Source organism: Salvelinus alpinus, chromosome 19 (assembly GCF_045679555.1).
Source record: "Salvelinus alpinus chromosome 19, SLU_Salpinus.1, whole genome shotgun sequence".
Classification (NCBI taxonomy): domain Eukaryota; kingdom Metazoa; phylum Chordata; class Actinopteri; order Salmoniformes; family Salmonidae; genus Salvelinus; species Salvelinus alpinus.
Genome location: NC_092104.1, coordinates 22,001,052 through 22,016,294, shown reverse-complemented (window position 1 = coordinate 22,016,294; position 15,243 = coordinate 22,001,052). Strand labels below are relative to the sequence as shown.

Sequence of the window (15,243 nt, the reverse complement as noted above, 5' to 3'; positions counted from 1 at the left end):
TATCGTCAGTTTATTCCAAGATCAGCATGCAACTGTAGTGCTTCGAAGTCCCTGTGATACGGTTAGCGATAATCTGAACAGAACTACACTCTTCTACCATTGTTTTAAATATATTTAATGGTCTCGTTGCAAAAGCTAAATCGTCGCTAGGGGACTGGTAGATCGAAACCCATTATAGAATGATGCTTGCTAGCTAATGTTTGCTCCATCGGTTTGCTCGCTAGCTCTGAAAATGCAACATAAAACAAAATCGCTATGGTGCGTTTGACTGGATTAACCTCACGCTAGTTACGTGCATTGAGTGCCTTTCAGACGGTAACTAGACACTAACACTCTGTCACCTTGCCAGCTAAGGCACACTGCATTGCAATTTGTAAGTCGCTCTGGATAAGAGCGTCTGCTAAATGACTTAAATGTTAAAAATTGCATTGCTTGCTTCTCATTGACTCGAATTCAAACAGTTGAAAACACTGGTTGATGTTACTGTAGCTAGCTAACATAAAGAGTGACCTGTAATTCAATGCAGCGAAAATGAAGATTGATGACGGTTATAAATGTGTTTTATTGTATTGCGTGGTAGAAGTAAAGAAATGTCTAACATATCCTTTGTTTGAACTACTTACTGGAGGTCAGCCACTGACCAAAATTGGTCAGCCACCAATTTTCAAAGCAGTAAAAATGAAACGCCATCTATGAAGAAATAAGTTTGCATTTATTAGACAAACCAAACACAGGTTCACATCCAGTGAGAATATGGAAACATTTCATGGGATGAAAATAAATATATAAATTGTTCCTTTCAATACATTATTTTGTTATTGCACAACATAAGTCTCATGCTTCAATTGGAACTGTGCTTTTAGCATTTTGCTATGAACAACCCAATGACAACTACAAACAAGGAAGCAGATCACATAGTATTCAAGATCAATGCATTGTTTCAGATTTTGAAACATAAATTTGACATTTCATTTTGATATCAGACCAGTAAGAGTGCACTGTAAACTGACAAAAATGTAACATCTAAAAGTCTAAGTTAAAAAACATACCTTGTAACATTGTGGAAATAAAATGTATATCATTCCTGAATAACACTTGCATTTATTTCCTTGTCTGATATGCATATGAATGCATGCTGCTCTTAATTAAATTGATGGGTGTCTGTCATTACAGAATAGCATGGTGGTCTTCACAAGGTAAACAGATTGAAATTACTTGTTACTTTTTGTGATGCAACTAGTCAACCTGATGTAGCACACCAACACATGGGAGATCTACACATTTGGAGTAGCCAATAGAACCCTTGTATTTCAGACAAACCAGGTGACATACTAAGATTACAACCAGGTCATATGTATGAAACAATCCCATTTGTATTTCCTCGTAATAAAACATTGGTGAAGGTAAATCATTTTTCAGGCCATAAAAAGCTGCATTCAATGTTAGTAGGCTGCCTTTGAAATATCTCCAAGAAAAACAGCCATTGCAAAAAAGTTATATTTCAAATGAACTTCAAACGAGACAATTATGCTTAGTTAAAATAATAGGAGTCTTGAAATGCAGAACATTTATGAAGTAACAATTAATTGTTTGTTTTACCTTATTTGTGTAAGCAGTTTATTACTTTTTCAATTATTCGTAAATTGTTAAGAGTGTCTTGACAATATAAAACATGATTCCAATCCAAGGTCCAAGCAGCAGCTCTGAATAAAAGCAAACATTTTCATATATTGTGTGTTGGGCTGCCGAGGTTGGCTCTAATTCAAAGTACACATATGATACGTTGGAGTAAAATACAGTTACAGTTCACCTATCGAAGGCACCGGACATCTGTCTGATGCTACTTCCTGTCAGTTCGGATGCAGTTCAATTGACTTACAGTAAGAGCACTTAACACATGGTTGGTGTTTGTATGCAACTTCCTTTTAAGGCAAATAAGGAAAACACACTGAAGATGTGTACTGAGGCGCTAAAGGTGACACAAATGCTGCGTCCTAAATGACACCCTATTCCCTATAAAATGACACCCTATTCCCTATATAGTGCATTACTTTTGATCAGAGCCCTATGGGCCCAGTGAAAAATACCACCCTATATAGGGAAAAGGGTGCATAGTGTCATTTGGGATGTAGACAAAATAAAACTACGATCAATGTAGCTGTAAAATGGTGCATTGTGGAACCTGTTCCATTTTGGGGGGAGTATTATCAAATAAACAGAGATAGCAGTTCTTTAGGCTAAATTAAAGCAGCACAACTTCCAACAACCATTACATCACTGAGTCAGAGAAACAAAACCAGTGGATCAAAATAAGAGGGCAATCTTCAACATGTGAAATATGACCCTCTACCTTGAATAGGCTCCACGATGTAATATCTACACTGCCAATCAGTCAAGCAATTCTTATAGGAAATAGAGGACATTCAGACAAAAACAAGTTAGCCCTGCCTAGCCCTTTTGAAGTGGTTCACTTTAGGTTGGCATCTTTTAAAAAGTTAAAAGGAAAAACAGTAAGCAAATACAAATGTTAGGTTAAATGTTCAGAAAATAAAAAAGTAAAATCTTTCCTTAGTGGCTCCCCTGTAGTGATCTTACCCAGTAGTGATCATATAGTGGGTGTAAGTCTCCTTCCTGTTTCTCATCTCATCCAATGGGAAATAATATCAATGCAACACATAGTCACCACAGAGTCTAGGTTTTTACCTGGGAATGGGTGAGCATGACAATGGTTATGGCTTGCGATGCTGCTTGTGCACAAATGAATCTGGTTCTAGGAACCAAAAGGTTTCAAATGACAAGTTGGCTTCTGCAGCTCTTCAGAGTCAAGTTCCAAAAAAGGAGTACTTGGGTTCTAGAGTTCTTCATAGTCTCCACCCTCTCGATTTTCTGACCCCTCCCCTCCGGCCAAGAAATCCTCCAAGTCATCCACATCCCCGGTTTTCTTGGTCCGAGATTTCTTCTTTTTCTTCTCTTTGTCATCTCCCGTTCCTGTCTCATCTTTCTCTTTTTTCTTGTCCTTTCTATGCTTCTTCTTGCTGCTCTTCTCCTCCTCCTAAGAAAAAAGGCAGAATAATTTCACAGAATGTCAGATTTTTTCTTTCTTCCAAATGTATGTCTACTATGCTGTATACAGTAAACACTCGCCACTTCACTTGACAAGATAGCCATCTGAAAAGACATCCACTCCCTTACCTCTAAAGATAGCCATCTGAAAAGACATCCACTCCCTTATCTCTAAAGATAGCCATCTGAAAAGACATCCACTCCCTTATCTCTAAAGATAGCCATCTGAAAAGACATCCACTCCCTTACCTCTAAAGATAGCCATCTGAAAAGACATCCACTCCCTTATCTCTAAAGATAGCCACCTGAAAAGACATCCACTCCCTTATCTCTAAAGATAGCCATCTGAAAAGACATCCACTCCCTTATCTCTAAAGATAGCCATCTGAAAATACATCCACTCCCTTATCTCTAAAGATAGCCATCTGAAAATACATCCACTCCCTTATCTCTAAAGATAGCCATCTGAAAAGACATCCACTCCCTTATCTCTAAAGATAGCCATCTGAAAAGACATCCACTCCCTTACCTCTAAAGATAGCCATCTGAAAATACATCCACTCCCTTATCTCTAAAGATAGCCATCTGAAAAGACATCCACTCCCTTACCTCTAAAGATAGCCATCTGAAAATACATCCACTCCCTTATCTCTAAAGATAGCCATCTGAAAAGACATCCACTCCCTTACCTCTAAAGATAGCCATCTGAAAAGACATCCACTCCCTTATCTCTAAAGATAGCCATCTGAAAATACATCCACTCCCTTATCTCTAAAGATAGCCATCTGAAAATACATCCACTCCCTTACCTCTTTGTTTTTCTTCTTCTTTTTCTTCTTTTCTTTTGAGGAGTGTTTGCTTTCCTTCTCTGAAAAGCAATTCGTATAACTTGAGCAATAAATACAATGCAATTTTGTTTCATAATGTGATACACTTTGGTACTGTTCTCAGTCATCAAATCAAATCAAGTTTATTTTATATAGCCCTTCGTACATCAGCTAATATCTCGAAGTGCTGTACAGAAACCCAGCCTAAAACCCCAAACAGCAAGCAATGCAGGTGTAGAAGCACGGTGGCTAGGAAAAACTCCCTAGAAAGGCCAAAACCTAGGAAGAAACCTAGAGAGGAACTAGGCTATGAGGGATGGCCAGTCCTCTTCTGGCTGTGCCGGGTGGAGATTATAACAGAACATGGCCAAGATGTTCAAAATGTTCATAAGTGACAAGCATGGTCAAATAGTAATCAGGAATAAATGTCAGTTGGCTTTTCATAGCCGATCATTAAGAGTTGAAAACAGCAGGTCTGGGACAGGTAGGGGTTCCATAACCGCAGGCAGAACAGTTGAACAGTCATGTGCTACGGTACTATTCTATGGTACTGGGTCATATTCATTAGATAACAAATGGAAGAAAATGGACTGAAACAGGGAAGAACTACCTTAACTCTTGTCCAATAAGACACTTGTTTTCTTTTTACTTTGCAAAACATTTTAATACAGTATGCACTAATGAATACGACCCTGTTCTCGATATATTTGTGGCAGTGGACTTGCCTTCTAGGTCCTCACTGCTGTCCTTGGCTCTGGGGGCCTCCTCAGTGAAGCCCAAGCCAAACAGGTCTGTCTCATTCTTGCTCTTAAAGGAGGGCTTCAGGACCGGCGTGACCTTCAGAGGCTCAGGGATCAGCACGGCTGGAAGGATGTCATCATCTGACAGCTCCAGATCAGACAGTACTTCATCCCTGATTGGGAAAACCTCCTGTGGATGGATGCAGAGGGAAATAATGATATCCCACAAGTTCAGACTATCACATATACATTTTAACCATGTATCCTAACATAAAATAACAATCAAATAATTTATTGAAAATGTATATTACACCCAAATGTATAAAATAAATATTTCACAAATGCAGCACTACATATTTTACCAGGAAAGTAATTTCTATAGGTTGACAACTACTCAATCGAACCATGATGAATTGTAGCCTACAACCCTAAATAACGTCCTTTTGCCATAGCTACCTTAGTTATCTTCTGAATGACCACCTCCTCCTCAGACTCAAAATCAGGATCATCCATGATGAAGGAAAGCATCTGTTCAGCAACAGAGGCCTCTGGGTCAGAGTCTGAACCCTCCACCCCAGGGCTTCCCCCCTTCTTTGCTCTGGGTGGGCCTGGCTTGGGGCTTGGCTGCTCCAGGGCTACTGCAGGGATCGTGGTGAGGGAGATTGGCTCTGCCTCCAAGAGGACAGTGTTCTCCAGGAGCTGGGAAGCAGGAGTCAAAGGCTCCGGAGCTTGAGGCTCCATGGCATGGGGCATTATGGACTCAGTGCCCAGTCTAAAATGGAAAACAAAAATACCACTTACAAACATTGATTATTACTATAGATTACACTACATTAACAAATATGAACGATATAAGAGGGGTCTAAAACAGAAATTAGACTACATTAACGGATATGCTGGACATTTATTTGGCGCTTACATTTTCAGCTCTGATTCACGGTCCAGGTGGTCATCCTGAGTGGCAGCGGGTGCTGCTGGTGGTGGGGTTGCTTCCTCCTCATCGCTGGACATGGTGAAGTCTTTACTGGTGAGAAGGCCCAGGGTGCTGGGCTGGGGCAGGTCTTTGTCATCTGGGTCCAGTTCATCCTGATAACCTGCCACCATAGGGTTCCCTCTGTCCTCTCCATCACTGGGGACACACAAGGGAACAACAGAGCATCTAATGTTTTTATTTTCTCCTTTTTAAATATATGTATTTTAGACAGAGCAGAATGGCAGAGGCATTCCAGTGTTCTCTCATCTCCAACTAAAACATTGTTGGTGATTCTTAAATCCTCTTTCACATTCTATTTGAAAGGAAGCGTTGAGTAAATAGAGCCATCTGAAAACTCTCACCACAGATGGCTTCTCCCAGATGGTACTGTGTACTGTTAACTTACAGTAGACATTTTTTTTCCAGCAGGGAAGGAAATAACTAGTGGCAATATAGACAGGCCCTACATACAAAATGGCACCCTATTCCCTATATAGTGCACACATTTTTGCCAGAGGCCTATGGGAATAGGGTGCCATTTGAGATGCATCCAGGGACATATAAATAAGAATAAATAGAACGGGTGTGCCCATTCAAATCAATGTTGGCATAATGGGTGACCTGGCGGCCATCGCGAGTGTAGCCATAGGAGCAAAGCAGGAAGTAAAAGCAGGAAGTGTAACGATCAATCTGTGCTGTGATTTGTTGAATCAACTAAAATGACATTACAAAAAAATACATTCCATTACATGAGCCATATCAGGAAGCATCATTTGAATGAACATTCTACATTACCATGGAAATTATTACATCACAATACCAGGAAGACATTGCGAGTGTACCCACGAGTTTACCAGTCAAATTGCCAAGGTTAGAAGTTCCAAGCCCATTCTATTTATTCTTATTTCTATGGCCAGAGACACGTTCTCATCAGTGAAAGTAAGAACTCTGCTACTGCTTACCTGTCACTGTCCAGTGCAGGTGCTGGCTGGGGGACCTTGACTTTAGAGGAGAGGCTGTCCTCCAGGAAGCTTTTATCCAGACCCTCGTCTGGCACAAAGTCATCCACACTCTGAACTTTAGCAGGACACACAGGGGAAGGCTCTGGCTCTGCAGACAGAGACAAAACAGTGATCAAAATAGCCTTTGATGCGTAAATGGCATCCTATTCCCTATTTAGTCCACTACTTTTGACCTATATAGGGAATAGGGTGCCATTAGGGATGCATCCTTTTATTATTTAACACCACAGACTTACACTGATATTGGTACAGTAATAACTCACCTCAGAATCCATGTTTTTACCAGCAATACATGAAAACAACCCAGCACAATTGAGGGGAGAATCTAGAGCAAACAGAATGCTTAAAACCTGCTAAACTGTATTGGGCTAAAAGATCAGTGTTACCTCCCTCAATACAAAGTGTTGTTCTGTAAAACTGTCAAAAAGAATCTGGCGGTTACCACATGGAAGGTTCTAGCATGCAGTTTTCCTTAATTCGGTTTATTTTTTATTAATTCCCTCAGATGAGATTCTAGTGCCAAGCAGTGCAATAGACCTTACAAATACTTCATAGAAATCCAATCAATCATTCACGAAGACTTCCTGTGACTACTTCCTGGTCTAGTACACACAGGTTTAACATGCATAGCGTAGTCCTTTCCTAAGCTTTTTGGATACAATATTGGACAAAACACACTATGACAACAAACGGTTAAAAGCAGTGTTTGGCCATCCTATTGCCATTGAACAGAACATTGGCCGTAATTTTCTGTTCATTTACAGATTATTCTACATGTTGAATTCCCACACCATACAGGTGATCGCTAGCATTCCGTGGCCACTCAGTGCTTCTGTCCATTCGACAGTGCAGTGTGTCTTTGTTATGGAAATAGTCAAACACTGATGCACTAGACTTACCTGGCATGGCTGCAGGGACTTCTGGGGCAGGGGCGGAGCCAAAGAGACGTGAGATGAGGCCACGTTTCTGAGGAGGCGGCGCCTGTGCAGGGGGGGATGGTGATGGTCCAGGATGATCAGGACTCCGAGCCTGCGTCAGAGTGGGGGACTGAGGCTCAGTGGTGGGGGAAACCATCCCGGCTGGCAAGGCAGGAGGTGGAGGAGAGGGAGAAGGCGAGGGAGACTGGAGGCTAGGGACCTGGGCTGCGATGGGTGGCTGCTGAGGGGTCCCAGGGCTAGAGCTGCCAGTGGAGGCCCCACTTGGAGGGACGATGGGGGATTGGGAGCCCGAGGAAGGGCTCTGACCGTTGGCTGGACAAGGTGAACCATAGCCTTTATTGCGGGTCTCCGTATTCTCCAAGAAACTGCAAAACAATGGTTGCTGTGTTGTTAGTATTGGCAAATCAGTGCAGCATCAAGGAAAGAAACATTAAAACATTTGCTATAAGTGTTAAAGAACAACACAAATACACTGCTATCAAAGCAAATACAGTGTGATAATCAGTGTACATGCCAAAAACTGCTAAAGTGAAAATATCACTGAACACGCCAAACAAACTGATAAGAGAAAATATCACATTACATTTCATAGTTTTGATCCTCAGTCTCCTGCTGCACGCAGAGCTCCTCCAGAGTGGCGTCCATGTCTAACTGGTTGGTCTCGAGCTGCCGTAACAGAGTCTCCCTCTGTAGAGATCAAGAAAGGGGGCTTGGAATGACTGACCATGAACCAGAGCACTAATACTCCTTTCACAAGCACTCTCAGAAACCCTTTCACAGGGAGTGGGTAGTACTTAGTCTGTGCCTGCTGTATTTCTGATCTGATTTCATGACCTCCATGAAATTCACAAGATGGTTATGACCATAGGTATATATTTCACAATACAATGTAGTCAAAGCTAGAACTAACCTGCAGTTGCAGGAAAGGGATGTTGAAAAATCGGTGTAAATATTTCAAGCCAAATCCATTCTTCATAGAGGCTTCAGCGTAGTGAATATAGGAGGAACCCATGGGTCTGCAAGAAACCATCAGTCAAGTATATAGACACAGCTTATGACTACTTGTAATTGTTGCAAAATGTAGGCAACATTCCCCAATTTCCCAAGTGTTCCAGAAATCTTGGTTGGGGGATTCAGGAGTTTGTTCTTATTCCCTCCTGATTTCAGGAAAACCAGGACTTTTTTGGGGGAAAAAATCTTTGCAACCCGAATAAGACTAAAACAGGGAGTTCAGTTAACTACCTATTGAGATTAGCAATAACCTGGCGGATGTCATCAGGTAGGATGACACGGTGGTCACCCATGTCCCTGTGGTTGCCTAGGACACACACTGGAACATGAGTGGGTACTTTGGGTAGCTCTCTCAGGATGTAGTTGAATGTCCTGCAACGACATAAAAAAAGAATAAAACAAACTTATAGATATTGTTTCTCCTTATGTGAGGAATTACAAATATGTGTCTCCCCATACTTGGCCAAGTTCAAAGTAAATACAATGGTAATCTGTTTCACGTTGTTCTGACTTTGAAGCTAAGCTGAGTCAGATGCCTGCCAGCCACTGTGGGCTAAGTGGTTCATGGCCACACACCGGCTTACTGAGACCTAATCCCCCATGCATGTTATATTAGAGTTCATTGATTTATTAATTGAACCATGGCTACATCCCAAATGTCCCCCTATTGCCTATGTTGTGCACTACTTTTCACCAGGGGCCCATGGTCTCCTAAATTCTACTTGAATATCTGCCATTTAAAAAATGTAATGTAAACCTTGTGACTAATGTACTGGACTGTTCTATAATGCACAACACAGACTGACCATTGCTTGGTGATGTCAAACATCATGATCACACCGTTGCAGTTCTTGTAAACGTCGAGGAACTCTGCATCCAAAGCCACCTCGTCAGACTACAACAAATCAATTGTTATTATTTAAATAATTGAAAATGAATGAGTCTTATGAGAATGTGACCTTTGTTTACCGCTTACTAGCTACTATACAAAAAAGCTCCCCAGTGGGACTCATTAGATATGCCAAATAGAGGAATCTTAAACGTGATTGTCACCTCTTGGGGTTCATTCTCCACTTTCAAAGTGTCCCCTCGTTTTTTACCTCGGCCTGTGAGAAAGCAGAATGTCAAGAAGCTGCAATTCAGAACATTAAACTGGACATTATACATTGAACTATTGCTGTCAAGCATAACAAAGCGAGAAAGCCATGTCATAGAAATAAAATCCCTCGAACAGGCATCCTCATTCAAATCAATGAGTCTGTAATACGGTCTGAGGGGCTATTCCAGTTCTATTGATTCTATTTCTATGAGCCATATACATACAGTATGATTACACATGGCCTTATTTTAAAACAAAAATGTGAATCCCTTTATTTCTAGCTTTACCGTCTGCTAAGTGCAACAAATACAGGATTGCCAGAAGCAGAAAAGCTCTTATTATGTTCTTATTGGCAAACACATACTCAATTCTCTTCTTTTAAAAAGAGACAGTCAAACCTTTGACTGTAGCTCCAGGTTATAGCATACAAAGTAGTCAAACAGTCATTTTCTTGCAAGCAATGAGCAATCTTTTTATTTCAGCCACACTGCAAACTAAGTAACGACCAACCTTCACAAGAGGGACAAACCCAGTGCACACAAGCAACTAATTTCTAGGAACTACATATGTAGGATCTTAATTTGAGCCAGTTTGCTACAGCAGAAAAATAATCCTGCAGCAACAGCAAATGTGAATTGTATGTGGATTATAATTGATGAACATTTTTGTAGGGTATGATAGATTTTTCGCTGGGGAAAATCAAGTTTGAAATTTCAAAGTGGAAATGACAATCTTCAGAAGCATTTTTAATCCTTAAACACACTATACGTTTTTTCATTGCAGGAAAGTTCTCCTGCAACAGGGAGATCAAATTAATATCCTACATTAGTGCACACAGTGACTCTCACCTACACCCTCAGGGAGAGGGTATTTTTGGCCTGAGGCAAGTGCAAAAGAGGAGCAAGAAAAACAACATTAATATTCTGAGGAGAAAAAAATTACACAGAAACAAGATTTATGTATAAACATCTCTGAACAAAAAATAGGAAAAGTATGGATGGACAATGGGATAATACATGGACACTAATACAGCAGTATAAACAGTAGCTATCAACTGATTGACTCATGAGTCACATACATTCACCCAACAAAGTCATCACACTCACCTTTATCCACCACGTCCCACACCTCCACCTTGACCACGTCATCAGTGGCTGAGAGATACAGAGAAACAGTCATCACAAGCCTCAACTGACAAAGCCTCACATACTAAAGCTCAAACTACTATGTATCCCAAGGCTCTGTGCGCACATATGATAGCTGGGAAAGGCAAGCTGGAAAAAGTTGTTTCTGTACTACAGGTGGAATTGCATCATTACCCATGGGCCTCTTTATTAATCACACAGTCTGAGGAGGGAAATTGTTTGAGGGAATAGGCCAACTGTGGTCTGGATGTACACTAGAGATTGTTTTCACTACCCCACTAATGCCACAAAACACTTGTAGGCAAAGCTACTGATCTAGCTAACTACGCAATACTATTTCTCAAACATAGTAGGCTGGATATTATTTACCTTTATATGTGCCATGTTCAACTGTGAATTACAGTTGCAGAAGCAGGAAAAGTAAACTTCATAAGTATATATTGTTGGCAGGATTAGAGATAGGTTTTAGCCCGGAGTGAAAAAAAAATAAAAATAGGACTAAAAACGTTGATCAAGGTGTGCAAGTAAAGTGTAGAATCCCAGTTCTCTTACTTTTGTAGTTCCAATGAATGCTGGTTGCCTGGATCTCTTGAGTGGGGACGTAGTCATCCGTGAATTTCTTTCCTTGCAGTCGATGCCATAGAGTGCTCTTTCCAGTATTTCTGTCTCCACGGATAACTATTTTCACTTGTGAGAAATAATAAAACAAAGAATGACTAGCGTACCTCTTAATATATGTACAGTAACCTACAGTACAAGTCAAAAGTTGATTCAAGGGTTTTTCCTTGAATCATTCAAGGGTTTTTATTTATTTATTTTTTTACATTGTAGAATAATAGTGAAGACATCAAAACTATGAAATAACACATAACACATGGAATCATGTAACAACCAAAATAGTGTTAAAATTGTATTTTATATGAGATTCTTCAAAGTAGCCACCCTTTTCCTTGATGACCGCTTTGCACACGCTTTGCATTCTCTCAACCAGCTTCTTGAGGTAGTCACCTTGAATGCATTTCAATTAACAGGGGTGCCTTCTCAAAAGTTAATTTATGGAATTTCTTTCCTTCTTAATGCGTTTGAACCAATCAGTTGTGTTGTGACAAGGTAGGGGTGATATACAGCAGATAGCCCTATTTGGTAAAAGACCAAGTCCATATCATGGCAAGACCAGGTCAAATAAGCAAAGAGAAACGACAGTCCATCATTACTTTAAGACATGAAGGTCAGTCAATCTGGAAAATGTCAAGAACTTTGAAAGTTTCTTCAAGTGTAGTATCAAAAACCATCAAGCGCTATGATGAAACTGGCTCTAATGAGGACCGCCACAGGAAAGGAAGACCCAGAGTTACCGCTGCTGCAGAGGATAAGTTCATTAAAGTTAACTGCTGGTTGCAGCCCAAATAAATGCTTCACAGAGTTCAAGTAACAGACATATCTCAACATCAGCTGTTCAGAGGAGACTCAGGCCTTCATGGTCGAATTGCTGCAAAGGAACCACTACTAAAGGACACCAATAAGAAGAGCATTGCTTGGGCAAAAAAAACATGAGCAATGGACATTAGACCGGTGGAAATTTGTCCTTTGGTCTGATGAGTCCAAATTCGAGATTTTTGGTGCCAAAAGCCATGTCTTTGTGAGACGCAGAGTAGGTAAACGGATGATCTTCGCATGTGTGGTTCCCACCGTGAAGCATGGAGGTGTGATGGTGCTTTGCTGGTGACAATGTCTGATTTATTTAGAATTCAAGGCACACTTAACCAGCATGGCTACCACAGCATTCTGCAGCAGCCCATCTGGTTTGTGCTTAGTGGGACTATCATTTGTTTATCAACAGGACAATGACCCAAAACACACCTCAAGGGCTATTTGACCAAGGAGAGTGATGAAGTGCTGCATCAGATGACCTGGTCTCCACAATCCCCTGACCTCAACCGAATTGAGATAGTTTGGGATGAGTTGGACCAGAGTGAAGGAAAAGCAGTGAACAAGTGCTCAGCATATGTGGGAACTCCTTCAAGACTGTTGGAAAAGCCTTCCTCATGAAGCTGGTTGAGAAATTGCCAAGAATGTGCAAAGCTGTCATCAAGGCAAAGGGTTAGAATCTAAAATATATTTTGATTTGTTAAACACTTTTTTTGGTTACTATTATTTAATAGTTTTGATGTATTCACTATTATTCTACAATGTAGAAAATAGTAAAATTAAAGAAAAACCATTGAATGAGTAGGTGTGTCCAAACTTTTGACTGGTACTGTATATTATATCATATAATGCTATCTGCATAAAAAAACACAACTTACTGTTGTACTGTACTCCTTTGGCAAAGCGTCTCTGTAAACTATGATTCATGGACTGCATACCAGCGGGGATGTTTTTGTCCCTCGGCTGGCCTGGTTCAGAACCAACTAGCTTCTTCAGAGCTGAAAACATCTCGACAGGAAGCTGATTTTACTAACCCTCAGTCAGAAATGTGTGAAATACAGTAATGTTTGACGGAACCCCCAAAATGGTGGAAATGGTGGAAATTGGATGATGATCTGATCAACACAAGTAGGCCTGAACTATCAATCCAAATGTTCAAAGTAGCACTGCATTACTGTGGTACACAGAAGTAGCACTACACCCCATCTGGAAGATGTATTGCCAGGTAGCTAGGCTTGCATATTTCAAGTTCGTCAGGACCAGATTTTTCTACTAAAAGGATTCCTGCAAATCTCTCAAGGGCAGACAATAACGTTAGCTTGATCAGCCGTTTATTCTCTCATGTTGTCTTGGGTTACCATCACCTGCCAGAAAGAAACCACAGAAACAAATTTAACTACTTATGTATTAATGTATAATTTCCTACAGTAGCCTACTTAGCTAGCTAGCTAACGTGAACTAGCTTAATGGGGAGAACCCGGAAAACTGCTTCTTGAAAATTATGATTTTTCAACTGAGCAATAGGCTAACTTAGCTAACTACTAGTACATAAGCACCAGTATATTTCTAAAAGATTGTCAGTAAAGTTCCTGTATGTTAATACCAGCATTGTTAACCATTTTCCGTGGGCATCGTCAGCTGATACGTTGTAACAGTTAGCTAGCTAGCCGGCAGACCGTCTGGGGATAGCTAACAAATTAGCTCGCAAGCTAGTGATGCTGATCTACAGTAATTTAACTAGCTATCAGATATTCCCTCTCTGTTCATATTCGCTATTTCATCGACGTTTTTGCAATTGCACCTGGTATGGTCACACCTGTACATTTGCTGCCATTACTAATAGTAAATACTAGCTGGCTAGTTTATATTGACGTTATTGGCGATGTGGCTGGCTAACGTTAATTAGCATCAAGATAAGGTACCGTTAACCAATGTTACTGCTAGCTAGCAAGGTAAGTTGGCAGTGCTGATATCCTAAAAAATACCCACCGGCATTCAAAATATTCTTCAATGTAACGTTAGCAAACGTGACATGGTTATTTCAAAATCCAGCTCTTGATAAATGTGAAAGACGCTAACGTTACACATTCCTTAGCACTGAAGAGCTTGCTCCCTGAGGTGTAATCATTAGTCAAAATATTTTCGTTTTGTAACTAAAAAGAGAGTTTTCTATTGGAAAAATTCGTTTACCTCTGTTTGCTTCCGTTTAAGAAACGTTTGGCAACAGAATCGGCCAGTGGTTGCTCAGTGGGTTGTACCAGAGAGGAAGAGAGGCCCAACTCGGTGGGAAATCTATCTTCCTCCAGCAGGTGGCGTTTTTCGTTGTTTCACCCACCAAGCAATGATTTGTGTATGGAGGTCAACGAGAGAGTGAAATTGGTCAACAAAAAAAGGAATTACTTATTTTTACGCGAGGTTAATTTGATTGAATAGAAGTTTCGTAATGCTTGGTACGAGTCTTCTGATATAGTGAACAGAAATATAAACGCAACATGTAGAGTGTTGGTCCCATGTTTCACGAGCTGAAATAAAAGAGGCCAAACATTTTTCATATGCACAAAAGCTTATTTATTTCAAATGTTGTGCACAAATTTGTTTACATCCCTGTTTGTCTTTGCCAAGATAATCCATCCACCTGACAGGTGTGGCATATTGTCAGTAGTCCAACCGGGCTCACAACCGCAGACCATGTGTATGCCGGTATGCTGATGTCAATCTTGTGAACAGAGTGCCCCATTGTGGCGGTGGGGTTATGGTATGGGCAGGCATAAACTACGGACAACGAACACAATTGCATTTTATCGATGGCAATTTGAATGCACAGAGATACCGTGACAAGATCCTGAGGCCCATTGTTGAGTCATTCATCCACCGCTGTCACCTCATGTTTCAGCATGATAATGCATGGCCCCATGTCGCAAGGATCTGTACACAATTCCCGGACGCTGAAAATGTCCCAGTTCTTCCATGGCCTGCATACTCACCAGACATGTCACC

At 40.7% G+C, this 15,243-nt stretch overlaps 1 protein-coding gene across 3 annotated transcripts; it reads right to left on the bottom strand.

Moving 5' to 3' along the window:
• Positions 1 to 2,701: 2,701 nt before the first annotated feature.
• On the bottom strand, positions 2,702 to 14,562 carry rabl6b (RAB, member RAS oncogene family-like 6b). 3 transcript variants are annotated; one of them, XM_071352553.1, is made up of 17 exons: positions 14,437 to 14,562; positions 13,125 to 13,610; positions 11,371 to 11,505; positions 10,780 to 10,827; positions 10,522 to 10,551; positions 9,628 to 9,680; positions 9,381 to 9,469; positions 8,806 to 8,946; positions 8,474 to 8,579; positions 8,147 to 8,250; positions 7,525 to 7,928; positions 6,566 to 6,713; positions 5,550 to 5,759; positions 5,087 to 5,402; positions 4,616 to 4,820; positions 3,873 to 3,931; positions 2,702 to 3,052 (listed from the first exon to the last, which is right to left on the bottom strand). In XM_071352553.1, exons 2-17 carry the CDS (start codon positions 13,252 to 13,254, stop codon positions 2,852 to 2,854), a joined length of 2,379 nt encoding a protein of 792 aa, XP_071208654.1. In that variant the 5' UTR covers positions 13,255 to 13,610; positions 14,437 to 14,562; the 3' UTR covers positions 2,702 to 2,851. The 3 variants fall into 3 exon arrangements, with proteins under 3 accessions (XP_071208654.1, XP_071208655.1, XP_071208656.1); XM_071352554.1 differs by lacking the exon at positions 14,437 to 14,562 and adding an exon at positions 14,236 to 14,390; XM_071352555.1 differs by lacking the exon at positions 10,522 to 10,551.
• Between the last annotated feature and the right edge of the window lie 681 nt (positions 14,563 to 15,243).